This window comes from Micromesistius poutassou, assembly GCF_964030765.1.
Source record: "Micromesistius poutassou genome assembly, chromosome: 22".
Classification (NCBI taxonomy): domain Eukaryota; kingdom Metazoa; phylum Chordata; class Actinopteri; order Gadiformes; family Gadidae; genus Micromesistius; species Micromesistius poutassou.
This window is the reverse complement of record NC_140292.1, coordinates 9,883,778-9,896,403: the sequence shown is the minus strand read 5'-3', so window position 1 is coordinate 9,896,403 and position 12,626 is coordinate 9,883,778. Positions and strand designations below refer to the sequence as shown.

Genomic DNA, 12,626 nt, shown 5'->3' with positions numbered 1-12,626 from the left:
ATGTACATACTCGTCTCACCGATGTCAGGCTCAGATCTGGTCCAACAGGACCTTTCTTTTCGTTCTCTTTGTATTTTTATCAAACCATCATGTCGCTGGAGGCGAGCACTGTCGGCGTGTAATTGAACATTAACAGAGAACACAAACTCAGCCTGCACTGGTGAAACAAGTGCGGTGGAGTCTGTCCGTAACAAAACAGGAAACCAGGCGTAACTGCTGCAGTGGTTTCCTGAGCGAGCTCTGAGCCGTGTCACCCAGAAGGGCTGCTTTAACACTGCAGGATACCTGCTGGGTGTACCCCATACACATGTCAGATATAGGTTATATGTCCAATTAATGTCAACTATAACTGAATATAGTACTGAATAATATAGGGCTTAACGGTAAGCTTATAAAGCACCAAAGAGCTTTTTTATTATCTAACCACAACAGAAGGGTACATAAACATAACATTGTAACTACAACATGAACACAAACTCCAAATGTCCACTGGGCCGCGCACACACACACACACACACACACACACACACACACACACACACACACACACACACACACACACTATGATGCACATTAAAGCATATACAATACGACACACCACGACCTCCAGCCGAGCGCTCCGCGGTCAGGTCCCTCCGCTGGGCTCCTCAACGCACGGCTCACCCTTCTTTACACCTTTAGCAATTACCTTCCCATTCTATTAATACCCCTGCCAGGGCTCTGACCTCGCCCCCCTTCCTCCTCCGCCTTCACTCCGCCTCCGTCGCCCAGTGGGCGTGGCCGCGGCCGGCCGTGAATCCTCTTTGTGAGCGCTCCAGGGTCGACATCCACCGCCGCCCGCCCTACTTATCCAAAAAGGTCACGCGCGGGGAAATTGCGTTGCATATTTAGTTTTACGGTTACGACGGCGCTGCTGACCTCCGGCGGCCGTGTTGGTGAACCAAGGGGAGAGACGCCGAGACGCCGCCGGCCCGATGCCCCCCCGCCCCCCGCCCCCCCGGGTCTATTAGCCTCCTGACCCCCCCAGCGCAGCGGCCTGGGAAATTGAAGTGGGAGGGTTTGACATCGTCCACGCTTTAGTGAGACCTTCCGAGGCAGAGCCATGAATTACCAATAAGCCGGCTTTCAGAAGCCAGGGAACTTTTTTGTTGCGTTCGTCCAGTCGACTTCCTGGCCGTTGTTGACGCTGTCGCCGTTCGACCGTAAATAAAACGTCTCAAATTTGAATCCTCACATTAAGAGAAGGTACTGGGTAAATCACGTTGCCCTTGACGACGGGATTATGGGTAATGTAGGCTACGATGCACATCAGTTACCTTTTATTGTTGTAGTCCGCTTTTCCCTGGCTGAACTCTGATTCTGTAGACAGTACTGCGTCACACAGAGATACTGTGATAGTATGTACAATATCATTTATTATATGGGGAGTATTTCTTCAAAACGCTGTATCATCAACCATAACAATCTGATATTCATTGTCAACAACTCATTCCAAATCAAATATTTGCAACGTTCCTACTGAGAAAAAAATCAGTTGTTTAGTAAGGATACACATTGTTTTCACGCTACAACCAGAATACACTTTTTCAATGAAGGCACTTCACACAATGTAGTCAAGGCCCAACTAGGTATTTTATGTCAAGTTTATGCTTTTATTCTTCCAAAGAATCAAATCAAACTTTAATTATAAACCACAATCCAAACAACACAACAAGAACAAAAAAATGAGCCTACATTAAAATACTGCGCCGTGTTATGATTCCTGGTTGGACAGACTAAGAAGACATTGCCGGTGTGTTTATGTGTCTTATATTTGCACTGCGAATGCAGCGTCTGTAAGCCCTGTCCTCACAGCCTTGTGTGTGCTCCTGCTCCACCTGTAGGTGGTGCCAGCGAGGTGAAGAATCACCAGTTCTTCCACCACCTGGACTGGAACAGCCTTCTGAGGCAGAAGGCCGAGTTCATCCCGCAGCTTGAGTCCGAGGACGACACCAGCTACTTCGACAGTGAGTGTCCTCTCATTCCACGTCTACACGTCATCTCATTTACACATGGCCGGTTCCTCCGGTCCTTCGCCTCGTCTTCAGCTAGAAGTGTGTGTGTGTGTGTGTGTGTTTTCGGGGGGGGGGGTTTTGGTGTGAATTAAAATGTGTTGGTTTGCAGCCCGCTCTGACCGCTACCACCACCTGGAGACGGAGGAGGAGGACACCAACGAGGAGGACTTCAATGTGGAGCTGCAGCAGTTCTCCTCCTGCTCCCACAGGTTCTCCAAGGTTCGTCCAGGGACTCGCCCACTCGCCGTCACGCTCTCTCGTTCTCTCACTCACTCTCACGCTCTCTCACTCGCTTTCTCCCACTCTCTCACTCTCTCCCACTCTCTCTCAACCTGTCAAGTTTCAAGTTGGCTTCAGTGTCCTGGGAAACTTATTTACGTTGCCAAAATGTTAAGATATGAGATAAAAATAATAATTAAAAACATCAAAATATAATATAACCATCAGAAACACAATTTTATTCACATTTAAATATATCAATTTATAGAGAACACTGAGGACTATAATATTAGATAACGAGATAATGGTCGGAATATATGTGAGTTAATAAAAAATAATAATCTCTCGCTCCATTACTCACACACACACGCACACGCACACCCCTACAGAGGGCATCACCAACGACTCTCCCTAATGCAAATATCATGACCTCACCTGTCCTCTTCCTTTCCCCATGGGGGGTAAAAGATGAACAGACCCTTCATAAGTGTCATCCCCCCTACAGTTGGAGGGCACATCTTTGGCCCTGTATACATTTTCTGCTGGCTCCCATTGAATAACAAACAATTGACACAAAATGATTAAATGCCCCGATGCTCTTGCAAACAGAGTATATTATATTTATATGGCTTGCAAAAACAGAGTCCATACAAGGGCCTTCCTGTTTGCTGCAGAGCCCCCGTCTTCCAGGAAAACCTCAATGCTGCTTTCTATGAAGAGGACGACGACAGACTCGCAGAGCAGCATTCTAACATTTCTCAGTATCCCCCGCTCCCGTTTCTACCGTCGCAAGTTACGCAGCGGCCTCAAAGGACTTGAGACGAGTCAGTTTTATGGGTTTGACACTTAATCACTCACAGCCTCAAACGGCTTCACAGGCCAACGTCCCATGACACCCCCTGACCCTTGCCCGCCAAAGAGCCAGCACAACTCAAGACATTAGTTTACATTTCATGATGTTACATGAGACATGATGTTTGAAGTTCATTTGTAAAAAAAACAGAAAACATAAAGTAAACAGAGCTATGGCCACCCTCTAGATTTGATCTATAATGCAACAGGGGAGGAATACTAATTGGAGTATAATTTCGGTTGACATGTAATCACTGCTGATGTTATATAAATCTATTGAATTAATGTTGGGTTGTTGTTTCTTAATGGAGGGATCAGTATGCAGATGGAGGCTCCATTAACGGCTGGTTGATAGATGTTTCTAGAGGAGAACACATCACGCCCATATTAGTAATCATACATGCTGGACTGTGTTCCTTCTTTATTAGTTTTAGTGCATCTGCAATTTACATACATGCTGTTCAAAGCCTTAGGGTAAAATCGATGGCTGTACCAATATCAAATGTCTTGGCCGACTGCACAATATGCATAACCTATTATCATCAGCATCAATTATTATCATCAAGTATTATGGTTAATTTTTTCAGCAAAAACAAAACTATACATATAACCAGCGATCATATTGATCAGACTTGATACCTGTGAGTAAACACAGGGGTTGTCTATGGCAATACTGCATACATAAACATCGACATAAACCTGTCTGTCATACTTGCTGCATTGTACCCATACCAACATTCATAACTGAATATGATCAGCTATTTTTTTTGTATTGTTGTATTTATCAATAGTCCCAAAAAGTGTGTATGAACTTTCTGTGTGTTTTGACCAGGTGTACAGCAGCCTGGACCTGTCCCGGGGCCAGCTGGAGGAGAAGGGCGAGGAGGGGGACGAGGAGGAGGAGGAGGACGAGAAGAAGAGTGACAGCCCCCTGACCCTGGACTCCCTCAGCTGGACCCCAGACTTCACTGAGATGTAGGCTCTCTCACTCTCTGCTTAAGGCCACACTAGTGAGCTCACTGCAGGGCTGGATACTGCAGGGCTGGATACTGCAGGGCTAGATACTGCAGGGCTAGATACTGCAGGGCTGGATACTGCAGGGCTGGATACCAGGCTGGCTAAATTACTCAATAGTTGCAGCCCCAGGGGGTGATGTCATGTTCTCACATGCTTGGCATTCAGCCCTGTTTATAAAGGGTGTGAACCGCGGAGCTGGAGCGCAATCATATTTAATACTAGTTCAACAGTGAAACCAAACAGTACTCTTTCTCCTGGCAGACTCGCCAGCCATCACTCAACATAATTACCAACCCGCAAATGTACGATCAACGATCAACAATCGCTCTGGCTCCTCAAGCACTTGTTGCACATGATGCCTATCAACTGGAACCAGGAAGGGAGCGTCCTCTACGTGCAATTTATACAAAGGCTTAGCTAGTAATTAACCTGTAATAAAGAAATGTATATCATGTAATGTAATTATTATTATTAGGAAACATTTGTCATATCTATAATAATATATACACAGAGACCCACCCACTCAGTTTCTGAATAAGTTCTAAGTTTACCCTCACTTCACCACAGATGCTTGTCCTTCTATTGGCTCATATACTAACCCCCCCCTCCCCCAGGCCCTCCCTCTCCCACTCCATGGACCCCGCGGAGGCCCTGGCCGCGGGCCCCCCGCGCTGCTCCACCTCGCTGCCGAAGTTCTCCATCTCGGCGGAGAGCGGGGGTGAGGAGAGCTCGGGGCCGGGCGGCTCCAGCAAGGCCTCCTTCTCCATCGGGGAGCTTCCCCGGGACGCGCCCGACGCCACCACGCCCGGCAGCCCCCACAGCGGGGCCACGCTCTCCGGTGAGTGGAGGAGGATCAGCACCCCTGGTGGTGCATTCTGGTACATGAGGTCTGGGGGGGGGGGGGGGATAATCCAGTCATGGGTGAGTGTAGGGATTCTTTGCTTGTGCCATATTTTTGTTTGTGTTGGTTTTTTGGTTGTTATTTCTAAGTGTGTGTGTGTGTGTGTGTGTGTGTGTATCTGGTCATCCTCAGGGAGTTTCTCGGAGCATTTGGACCCCCGGCCGGCCTCCAGAGTGGAGGCGGCGGGCACCAGCTCAGACCACTGCACCACCTCCTCCTCCTCCTCCTCCTCCACCTCCACCACCACCTCCCACCAGAAGACACAGGGCTCCAGCCTGCGGCCCGAGGGCCCGGCCGGCTCTGGGGAGAGGTCCCCGCTGCCCAAGATCACCAAGTCTCTCTCGGCCAGCGGCCTGTCCCTGCTGATCCCTGGAGGTGACACAGCCCTGTGGTTTATTACCACCTGAACCCCAGTCCCAGCCTATAAGGGCTATACAGGCCACCCCCTAACCCTAGCCCCCCCAAAGGGCAAGAAAACAGAGTGGGGGGGCCCCTCCTTCCAGGGGTTATTATGAGTGCCACAGGGGCCACCTGACATCAGCAAACATTTAAAATATTGTTTTAAAAATAGTGCTGCCCATGGTGATTTGGTGCTGGCTGGTGAGGGGGTTGGTGTCAGGTGGGGTGGCCTGGTGTCCAGTCGCGATGAGAGCAGCACACTTCATCAGAGACAGAGTTATGGTTAGGTGGGGCGGGGGGGGACATGGAGGGGACCAAGAATCTAGGACGTAGCTTCGACCTTCGAGCATGTCCTCTTTTCAGCGGAGAATCGGGACGGATGGTCTCAAAGCTCTTCTTGTCAAATGAGACACGTGTCAAAAGGTGCTACTATCCGTCCTTGTATTAATAATAATAATAGATGAATGAATAATGATCTTTATCCATGAAGCACTTTTCAAGCTGAGGCACAAAGTGCTTTCCAGATAGAAAACACAATCAAATACAAGACAAAGAAGTAGCATACTGTATATTAAAACAACGGATCATATGGTTGTAAAAAAACACACCCATATGTTTTGTTCCATGTTCCTCTGCTAGATCTTAAAACGCACACGCTGCTCATCAAAACCAGAAGTCGCCTTCAGAGACGAATGTTAAGCGGCCATCTTGTCTCTCCCTCTCCCCCCTCCCAGACGTCTTCGGGATGTCTCCGCTGGCCAGCCCCCTGTCCCCCTACTCCCTGTCCTCTGACCCCTCGTCCCGGGACTCCTCCCCCAGCCGGGACTCCTCGCTCCAGGGGGGGCTGGGCGCGCGCCAGCCCGTCGTCATCCACAGCCGCGGGAAGAAGTTTGGCTTCACGCTGCGGGCCATCCGGGTGTACGCCTGCGACGGAGACGTCTACACCGTCTACCACATGGTCTGGGTACGGGACGCCTCTGACCTCTCTCGCTCTGACCTCGCTCTGATCTCTCTCTGATCTCTCTCACCCTGACCTCGCTCTGATCTCTCTCTGATCTCTCGCACCCTGACCTCGCTCTGATCTCTCTCCTCTGATCTCGCTCTGATCTCTCTCACCCTGACCTCGCTCTGATCTCGCTCGCTCTGATCTCGCCCTGTCCTCTCTCTGATCTCTATCGCTCTTATCTCGCTCTGACCTCTCTCTGATCTCTCTCGCTCTGATCTCACTCTGATCTCACTCTGATCTATCTCTCTCGATCGATCTGATCTCGCTCTGATCTCTCTCTCTCTCTCTCTCTCTCTCTCTCTCTCTCTCTCTCTCGCTCTCTCTCTCTCTCTCTCTCTCTCTCTCTCTCTCTCTCTTCTTAGGACCTTGTTCAGCCCATGCTTTTATCCGTATCAGTGTGAATTCAGATAGAGGTCAGATGAAGGACTGGACCAGGTAGGAGGGTAGGTATCTCTCTCAAGGGATGCTGCATATGGCCCGCCGACAGTAGGGTTTGAACCCGGTTCCTTGTCTGCTGGGAGTTGATCACATCAATATCCTGCTACCGTTAACGTGATGCTCAGGCTGAACTCAAAACAATGTCTTCATGTAGGAATATTGGGCTTATTTCTGCATCTGTGTCCCTCCAGAACGTGGAGGACAGTGGGCCTGCTCAGAAGGCCGGCCTGAAGGCTGGAGACCTCATCACCCATGTGAACGGAGAGGCCGTCCACGGCCTGGTCCACACAGACGTGGTGGAACTGCTCCTCAAGGTTAGAGAGAACCTGTACTTTACACATGATGTTTATGGTATATTCATATAGATTTGCTCAGCTAAAAGACGAAAAAACAATTAATCTATAGTTTATCGTTTGTATACTTTAGATTTTATTATATCTATTTGTTCAACATCTTCAGAGTGGCAGTAAGGTTACCATCACCACGACGCCCTTTGAGAATACCTCCATTAAAATGGGGCCTGCCCGACGCAACAGCTACAAGAGCAAGATGGTCCGATGCACCAAGAAACCCAAGAAGGAGAGGACCCAAGAAAGGCAAGTTTAAGGGTATAGTCGTATCGACATAGTGATCCTGGGTGTTTTCCCACAATGTTTTGCCATCAACCAACCACCAGGTGTAGCTGCTGATGAATCCATCTCAGCCCTGTGTTGCTAAGTGTTATTGTGTGTCAAGACTAATTAACAATATTACGTGCACCTTTTGTATTTCACAAGTAAGTGTTCTTTGGTATATTTATTTGAATACTGAGAAACAAAGAACATTATTATTTCAAGGCCAAGCTTTTTGGGTTTTGAGCATCTTTTAAAGAACTATACTATAAAAAAAATCAAGAATTAAATTTCTTGGTACAGATTACTTTATGTCATTATATTTTTACTTTTTTCACATTTTCAACCATAATATGAAATATGGAAAATACTATCACTTTGTCAAATGCATTCAACCAAAACAAGTGTGTAGCAGTTTCTCTAATACAACTGACCCAAATGTAAGTAATGTAGATAAGAGTGTAATAAGAGTATATGAATAAACGTTCTGTTTTCTCTGCTGTGTTGTCCGCCCTTCCCTTGTTGACTCTAGTCGGCGTTCGCTGTTCAGGCGCTTCGCCATGCAGCCGTCCCCTCTGCTGCACACCAGCCGCAGCTTCTCGTCTCTCAACCACTCTCTATCCTCCGGTGAGAGTCTCCCAGGGTCTCCCTCGCACAGCCTGTCCCCTCACTCCCCTACTGGGGCCCTCCACCACAAACCCGATTTCAACCAATCAGGTGGAGACCATAAGTCAGACTCTAGTGCACGCTCTAACCACCGTGGATGACAGTATCGATGGTGTATTCCTCACGGGATCCCTTAGGATTAGGCTTCCCTTCCTTGACAGGGTTTGTTGTGTTTTGTGTTTTCTGTGTTCCAGCCGGTAACTCCTCCCAGAGCAGCTCCCCGAGCTCCAGCGCCCCCAACTCCCCTGCAGGCTCCGGCCACATCCGGCCCAGCTCCCTCCACGGCCTCGCCCCCAAGATCACCGGGCAGCGGCTACGCCAGGGCCGCCGCAAGTCGGCCGGCAGCATCCCCCTCTCTCCTCTGGCGCGGACGCCGTCGCCCACGCCTCAGCCCACGTCCCCTCAGCGATCCACCTCCCCCCTCCTGAGCGGGCACCCTGTGGCCATCTCCAAGACCAACCAGGCCTTCCCCGCCAAGATCCACTCCCCGCCGACCATCGTGCGCCACATCGTGCGCCCAAAGAGTGCGGAGCCACCGCGGTCTCCGCTCCTGAAGCGGGTGCAGTCGGAGGAGAAGCTGTCTCCGTCCTACTCGGGCGACAAGAAGCACCTCTGCACCCGCAAGCTCAGCCTGGAGGTGACCCAGGAGGAGGTGCAGGATGAGGAGCTCCGGTGCGGCGACAGGGATTACCTGAGCTTGCACAGCGTGGAGGAGACGCCCTGCGAGCCCATGGCCGTTAACCGCGTCCGACCCGCCGAGCAGGGGTGCCTGAAGAGGGCCGTCGGACGCAAGGTGGGCCGGCAGGAGTCGGTGGAGGAGCTGGACAAAGACAAGCTCAAGGCCAAGGTGGTGATGAAGAGACAGGACTGGTCGGAGAGGAGAGAGTCCCTACAGAAGCAGGACGCCCTGCGAGAGTACGACTCCTCCTCGTCGCCTTGTGGAGACGACTGTGACAAGGGTCAGAGCAGGTCCCAGCGAGGCGCCGACGGTGGCTTGCTGGAACCGAAAGCCGCCAGCACCACCAAAGACGTCCTGTATAAGAAGCTCAACACGCCGCGCGTCTGCGAGGGCAATTCGGATGCGTCCGGTGGTGCAGGCTTTGAGAACGAAGGGGTCCTCCGTTCCCCCCTGTGCTCCGTTCACCCAGACTGGCAGCTCTCGTCTCGACAGGGTAAGGACACGATGAAGCCAGACAGGCTGGACTTTAAAGTGCCTAATATAGAGTTCACTAGGAAGAGATTGTCTTTTGAGGAGCGAGAAGACTGCATGTGCCGACTGTCTCCTGGCATGCACGAGGGTCTACACTTTGCCACGACTCGGTCCAAAAGTCTTCAGCTGGACTCTGCCATGTGTCATGACCACCTGAAGGGTGGACTGGGCCACTCCAGCCCTGAAGGTCTGGCCCCTAAGCTCTTCTGTGGAAGAGGGGAAAGCGCCGTGGAGAAGCTCCAGCTCATCTCATCGTCAGAGGGTCCGCTCAGGAAGACCTCCTCTGAATACAAACTGGAAGGGCGTCTTGTTTCTTCCCTCAAACCCCTGGAGGGCACCCTGGACATCGGCTTGCTCTCGGGCCCTAGACTCTCCAAAACCGAGACCTGTCTGTCCAAGCTGACGGAGAACGGAAGTCAGTGTGTCACACTCTCCTCCCAAAGGCCACTCTCCAGCCCCCAGCTGAAACTACTCGCAGAGAAGCCGAAGAGCCCGCTTGCTTGTGCCAGCAGCCCTGGGCCTGTTTTGTCTCTAGATAGACCTGCTTTCTCTGTGGAGCAGCCGACTTGTATAACAACAACTACCACAGAGTCGGAATGCAGCGGTAGTGGAGAGCAGCCACAGGAATTAAACAGTGAATCTTTGAAGAATCCTACATCCAAAGTGGAGGCCTCAATCGTTGGTTGTAAACAAGAGAGCCGAACAGGCATGAAGCCAAGTTCATCACTGGCCCATGAACACAGAAGCTCTCGTCACAGCTCACACTTCTCCTCCTGTGGAAAATCACCATCCATACGAGAGGTCAGCAATGAAGACCAAGAGGATGAAGTGGAACAGAAGAACCTGACTACATCGACTGCTTCAAAAAACGTCTCCAAGGTGGATGACGGCTCTCCGTCTTTAGCCCATGCCGCTTTGAAGACACCTCAGCCTCTGAGCCACAAAAAACGACCCACTTCACAGAACTCCACCGTTTCCGTTTGTCAAGGAAGTCTGCAAGACACCCGTGTGACCGTGCAGTACATCCTTGAAGATTCCCAACACCTTTCATTGCAGCAACTTCTGTTCCATAGTCCTACTAAAGACAAACAAGAGCAAGATTCCCTCCGTAAGCTACCGACCCATTCTGAAAAGGACGACGCAACCTGTGGCTTAAAGTCCCAGGAGGAGCACAGCAATTTGTCAGCAGTGAGCAAAGAGAAATTACAGCTTCAAAGGCAACCACTGGAAGTGGGTAGGCCTACAATTAGTGCACCTATAGCCCTAGTGGAGAGGATTCAGTCTCCCAAAGAGGCTCACTCACGTCCTGCGTCAAAAGAAGTAGTTTCTAAAGGTGCAGTGGACTCATTAGCATCACTCACTGAACTCACAAAAGCCACACCGAACACTGATCAGAAGAAAGGTGCCACTGTCCAGCCAAGCACATCAAGTACCGTAGGTGGTGGCAAAGTGAAGCAGGACAAAGAACCTCCAACAACACCAAAGGGTATGAGTTCTGATGGGGAGAAGGTAGACCCTGAGAGGATGCCGTCCTCAAAAGCTGCCCTTGTTAACACACCACCCAAAGCACCAGAGGAAGGCACCCCTCTGAAAAAACAAAAGGCAGAGGGAGACTGCAAAGAAGCAGGCATATCCACTACAGGGAAACAAAGACAGCAATCAGACGTTGTGACGGGAGATGAAAATGTTGTGTGCCGGAGAGGTAAGCCAGGAGCTGACCGTCTGCCTCTGGCTCAGACTGTCCAGAAGGTGGAGAGGGAGAAAAAGACATCCGAGAGGGATGGTGTCAACACTAGCAGCTCCAAGGGCAGTCTGGAAACCCCACACTCTGTTTCCCCGACCAATGCGAGCAATGTTCCTAAGAAGGAAACCTCGCGGCTGTCAGCTGGACCTTCTGCGGATTCGAGACACAAAGACGTGGTCCGACAGACCGCCGGCATGAACGGAAGAACGTCATCCGTTGTCACAAAAACAAGCACGCACACAAAATTACAAGAAAGCCCGCCCAAAAATGTTCCCATAACCTCTGGCCATATCATTAAGGAAAACACAGACTCAAAACTAAAAAGCCCGCCTCCTTCCAAACCTGGAAGCTCCTCCTTCCCTATGAAGACCCCCGTAGGTCCCATCACAAAACAAACGACGACCACCATGAAACAAACCACCACCACTACGACGACAACCACCACCAAACAAGGCCAGGAAGCCAGGCGTAAAGACGCCTCAGTCAGACCTCCAGTTACGGTCGGCAAAGAGAACCAGGACGCAAACTCAAAGGACACCGGGCCCGGTCTTTCCGTGCCACAAAAGGTTCCACAGCATCTCCAGGAGGAGCTCATGCCTCAGACAAACATCTCTCCGTCCCCCACTCCTCCTCCACCACCAGCATCACCGCCAGGGACTGCAACGAAGAAAGAGACTCATCCACCCAACGGCGGGGTCTGCTCAGGCAGGGTTTGCCGCGACCCGGAGCTGAAGGCGTCTAAGGAGGGTCCGGGAACGAGCGGGCTCAAAACGGACGCTCACAAGGAGCGGCAGGGTGGGGACAGCCCGGGGCTCAGGCCCGGTGCGGCGCCGGACTCCAGGGCCGCGCCGTCTGATAAACTGACGTCCTCGCATCACCGCAAGGATCAGGCAGAGAGGAGGAAGAAGGAGGTGGGTCAGGAGGGTGTGGCTGCAAGGAAAGAGGCGCCCAGAGGGGGGCCCGCTGTGGTGGAAGAAGGTGGTTCGGGGGCTGACAAAGACACTGGTAGGTGCAAGCAGCGCAAGGATTCACCCAGGAAGAAGTGATTTGTTAATTGGCAGCACATCATGCAGAATTTTGGTGAAGACAAAAAGAAAAAAAAATGTTTCAAATGTTTTGCCACTACATTATCATGCCTTTTATTCTTGTTTTGAAGACCGGAGAAGCTGTTGCTGTGTGTGTGTGTGTGTGTGTGTGTGTGTGTGTGTGTGTGTGTGTGTGTGTGTGTGTGTGTGTGTGTGTGTGTGTGTGTGTGTGTGTGTGTGTGTGTGTGTGTGTGTGTGTGTGTGTGTGTGTTTCTGTGTGTGTGCGTGATTCAACATGAGCACAACAATTGCATTGCTCAGAAAGTGTGTACTTGATACGAAAACCTATGAAAACACTGAACAATGTCCATAAGACTGAATGTAGGCAATGGATTGCTGAAGACACATTTTTGGAAGAAATTAGTAAAAAAAAACGTGTTCAGTCAATGTTTTGAGATGTATTATTTTTGATAGCCGAATGCAT

At 50.6% G+C, this 12,626-nt stretch overlaps 1 protein-coding gene across 5 annotated transcripts in view; it reads left to right on the top strand.

Moving 5' to 3' along the window:
- The window catches only part of mast4 (microtubule associated serine/threonine kinase family member 4), a 66,308-nt gene extending 53,888 nt beyond the window's left edge, over nt 1-12,420 (top strand). For 4 of the 5 annotated variants that reach the window (XM_084486745.1, XM_084486744.1, XM_084486743.1 and 1 more), the window contains 10 exons: nt 1,884-2,006; nt 2,164-2,273; nt 3,958-4,100; nt 4,757-4,980; nt 5,176-5,418; nt 6,177-6,406; nt 7,078-7,200; nt 7,346-7,482; nt 8,030-8,214; nt 8,358-12,420. In XM_084486745.1, the coding sequence (XP_084342871.1) occupies nt 1,884-2,006; nt 2,164-2,273; nt 3,958-4,100; nt 4,757-4,980; nt 5,176-5,418; nt 6,177-6,406; nt 7,078-7,200; nt 7,346-7,482; nt 8,030-8,214; nt 8,358-12,163 (5,324 nt within the window). In that variant the 3' untranslated portion in view covers nt 12,164-12,420. The remainder of the gene's footprint in view (nt 1-1,883; nt 2,007-2,163; nt 2,274-3,957; nt 4,101-4,756; nt 4,981-5,175; nt 5,419-6,176; nt 6,407-7,077; nt 7,201-7,345; nt 7,483-8,029; nt 8,215-8,357) is intronic. The other variant, XM_084486746.1, reaches the window with a different exon arrangement.
- Nucleotides 12,421-12,626: the final 206 nt, after the last annotated feature.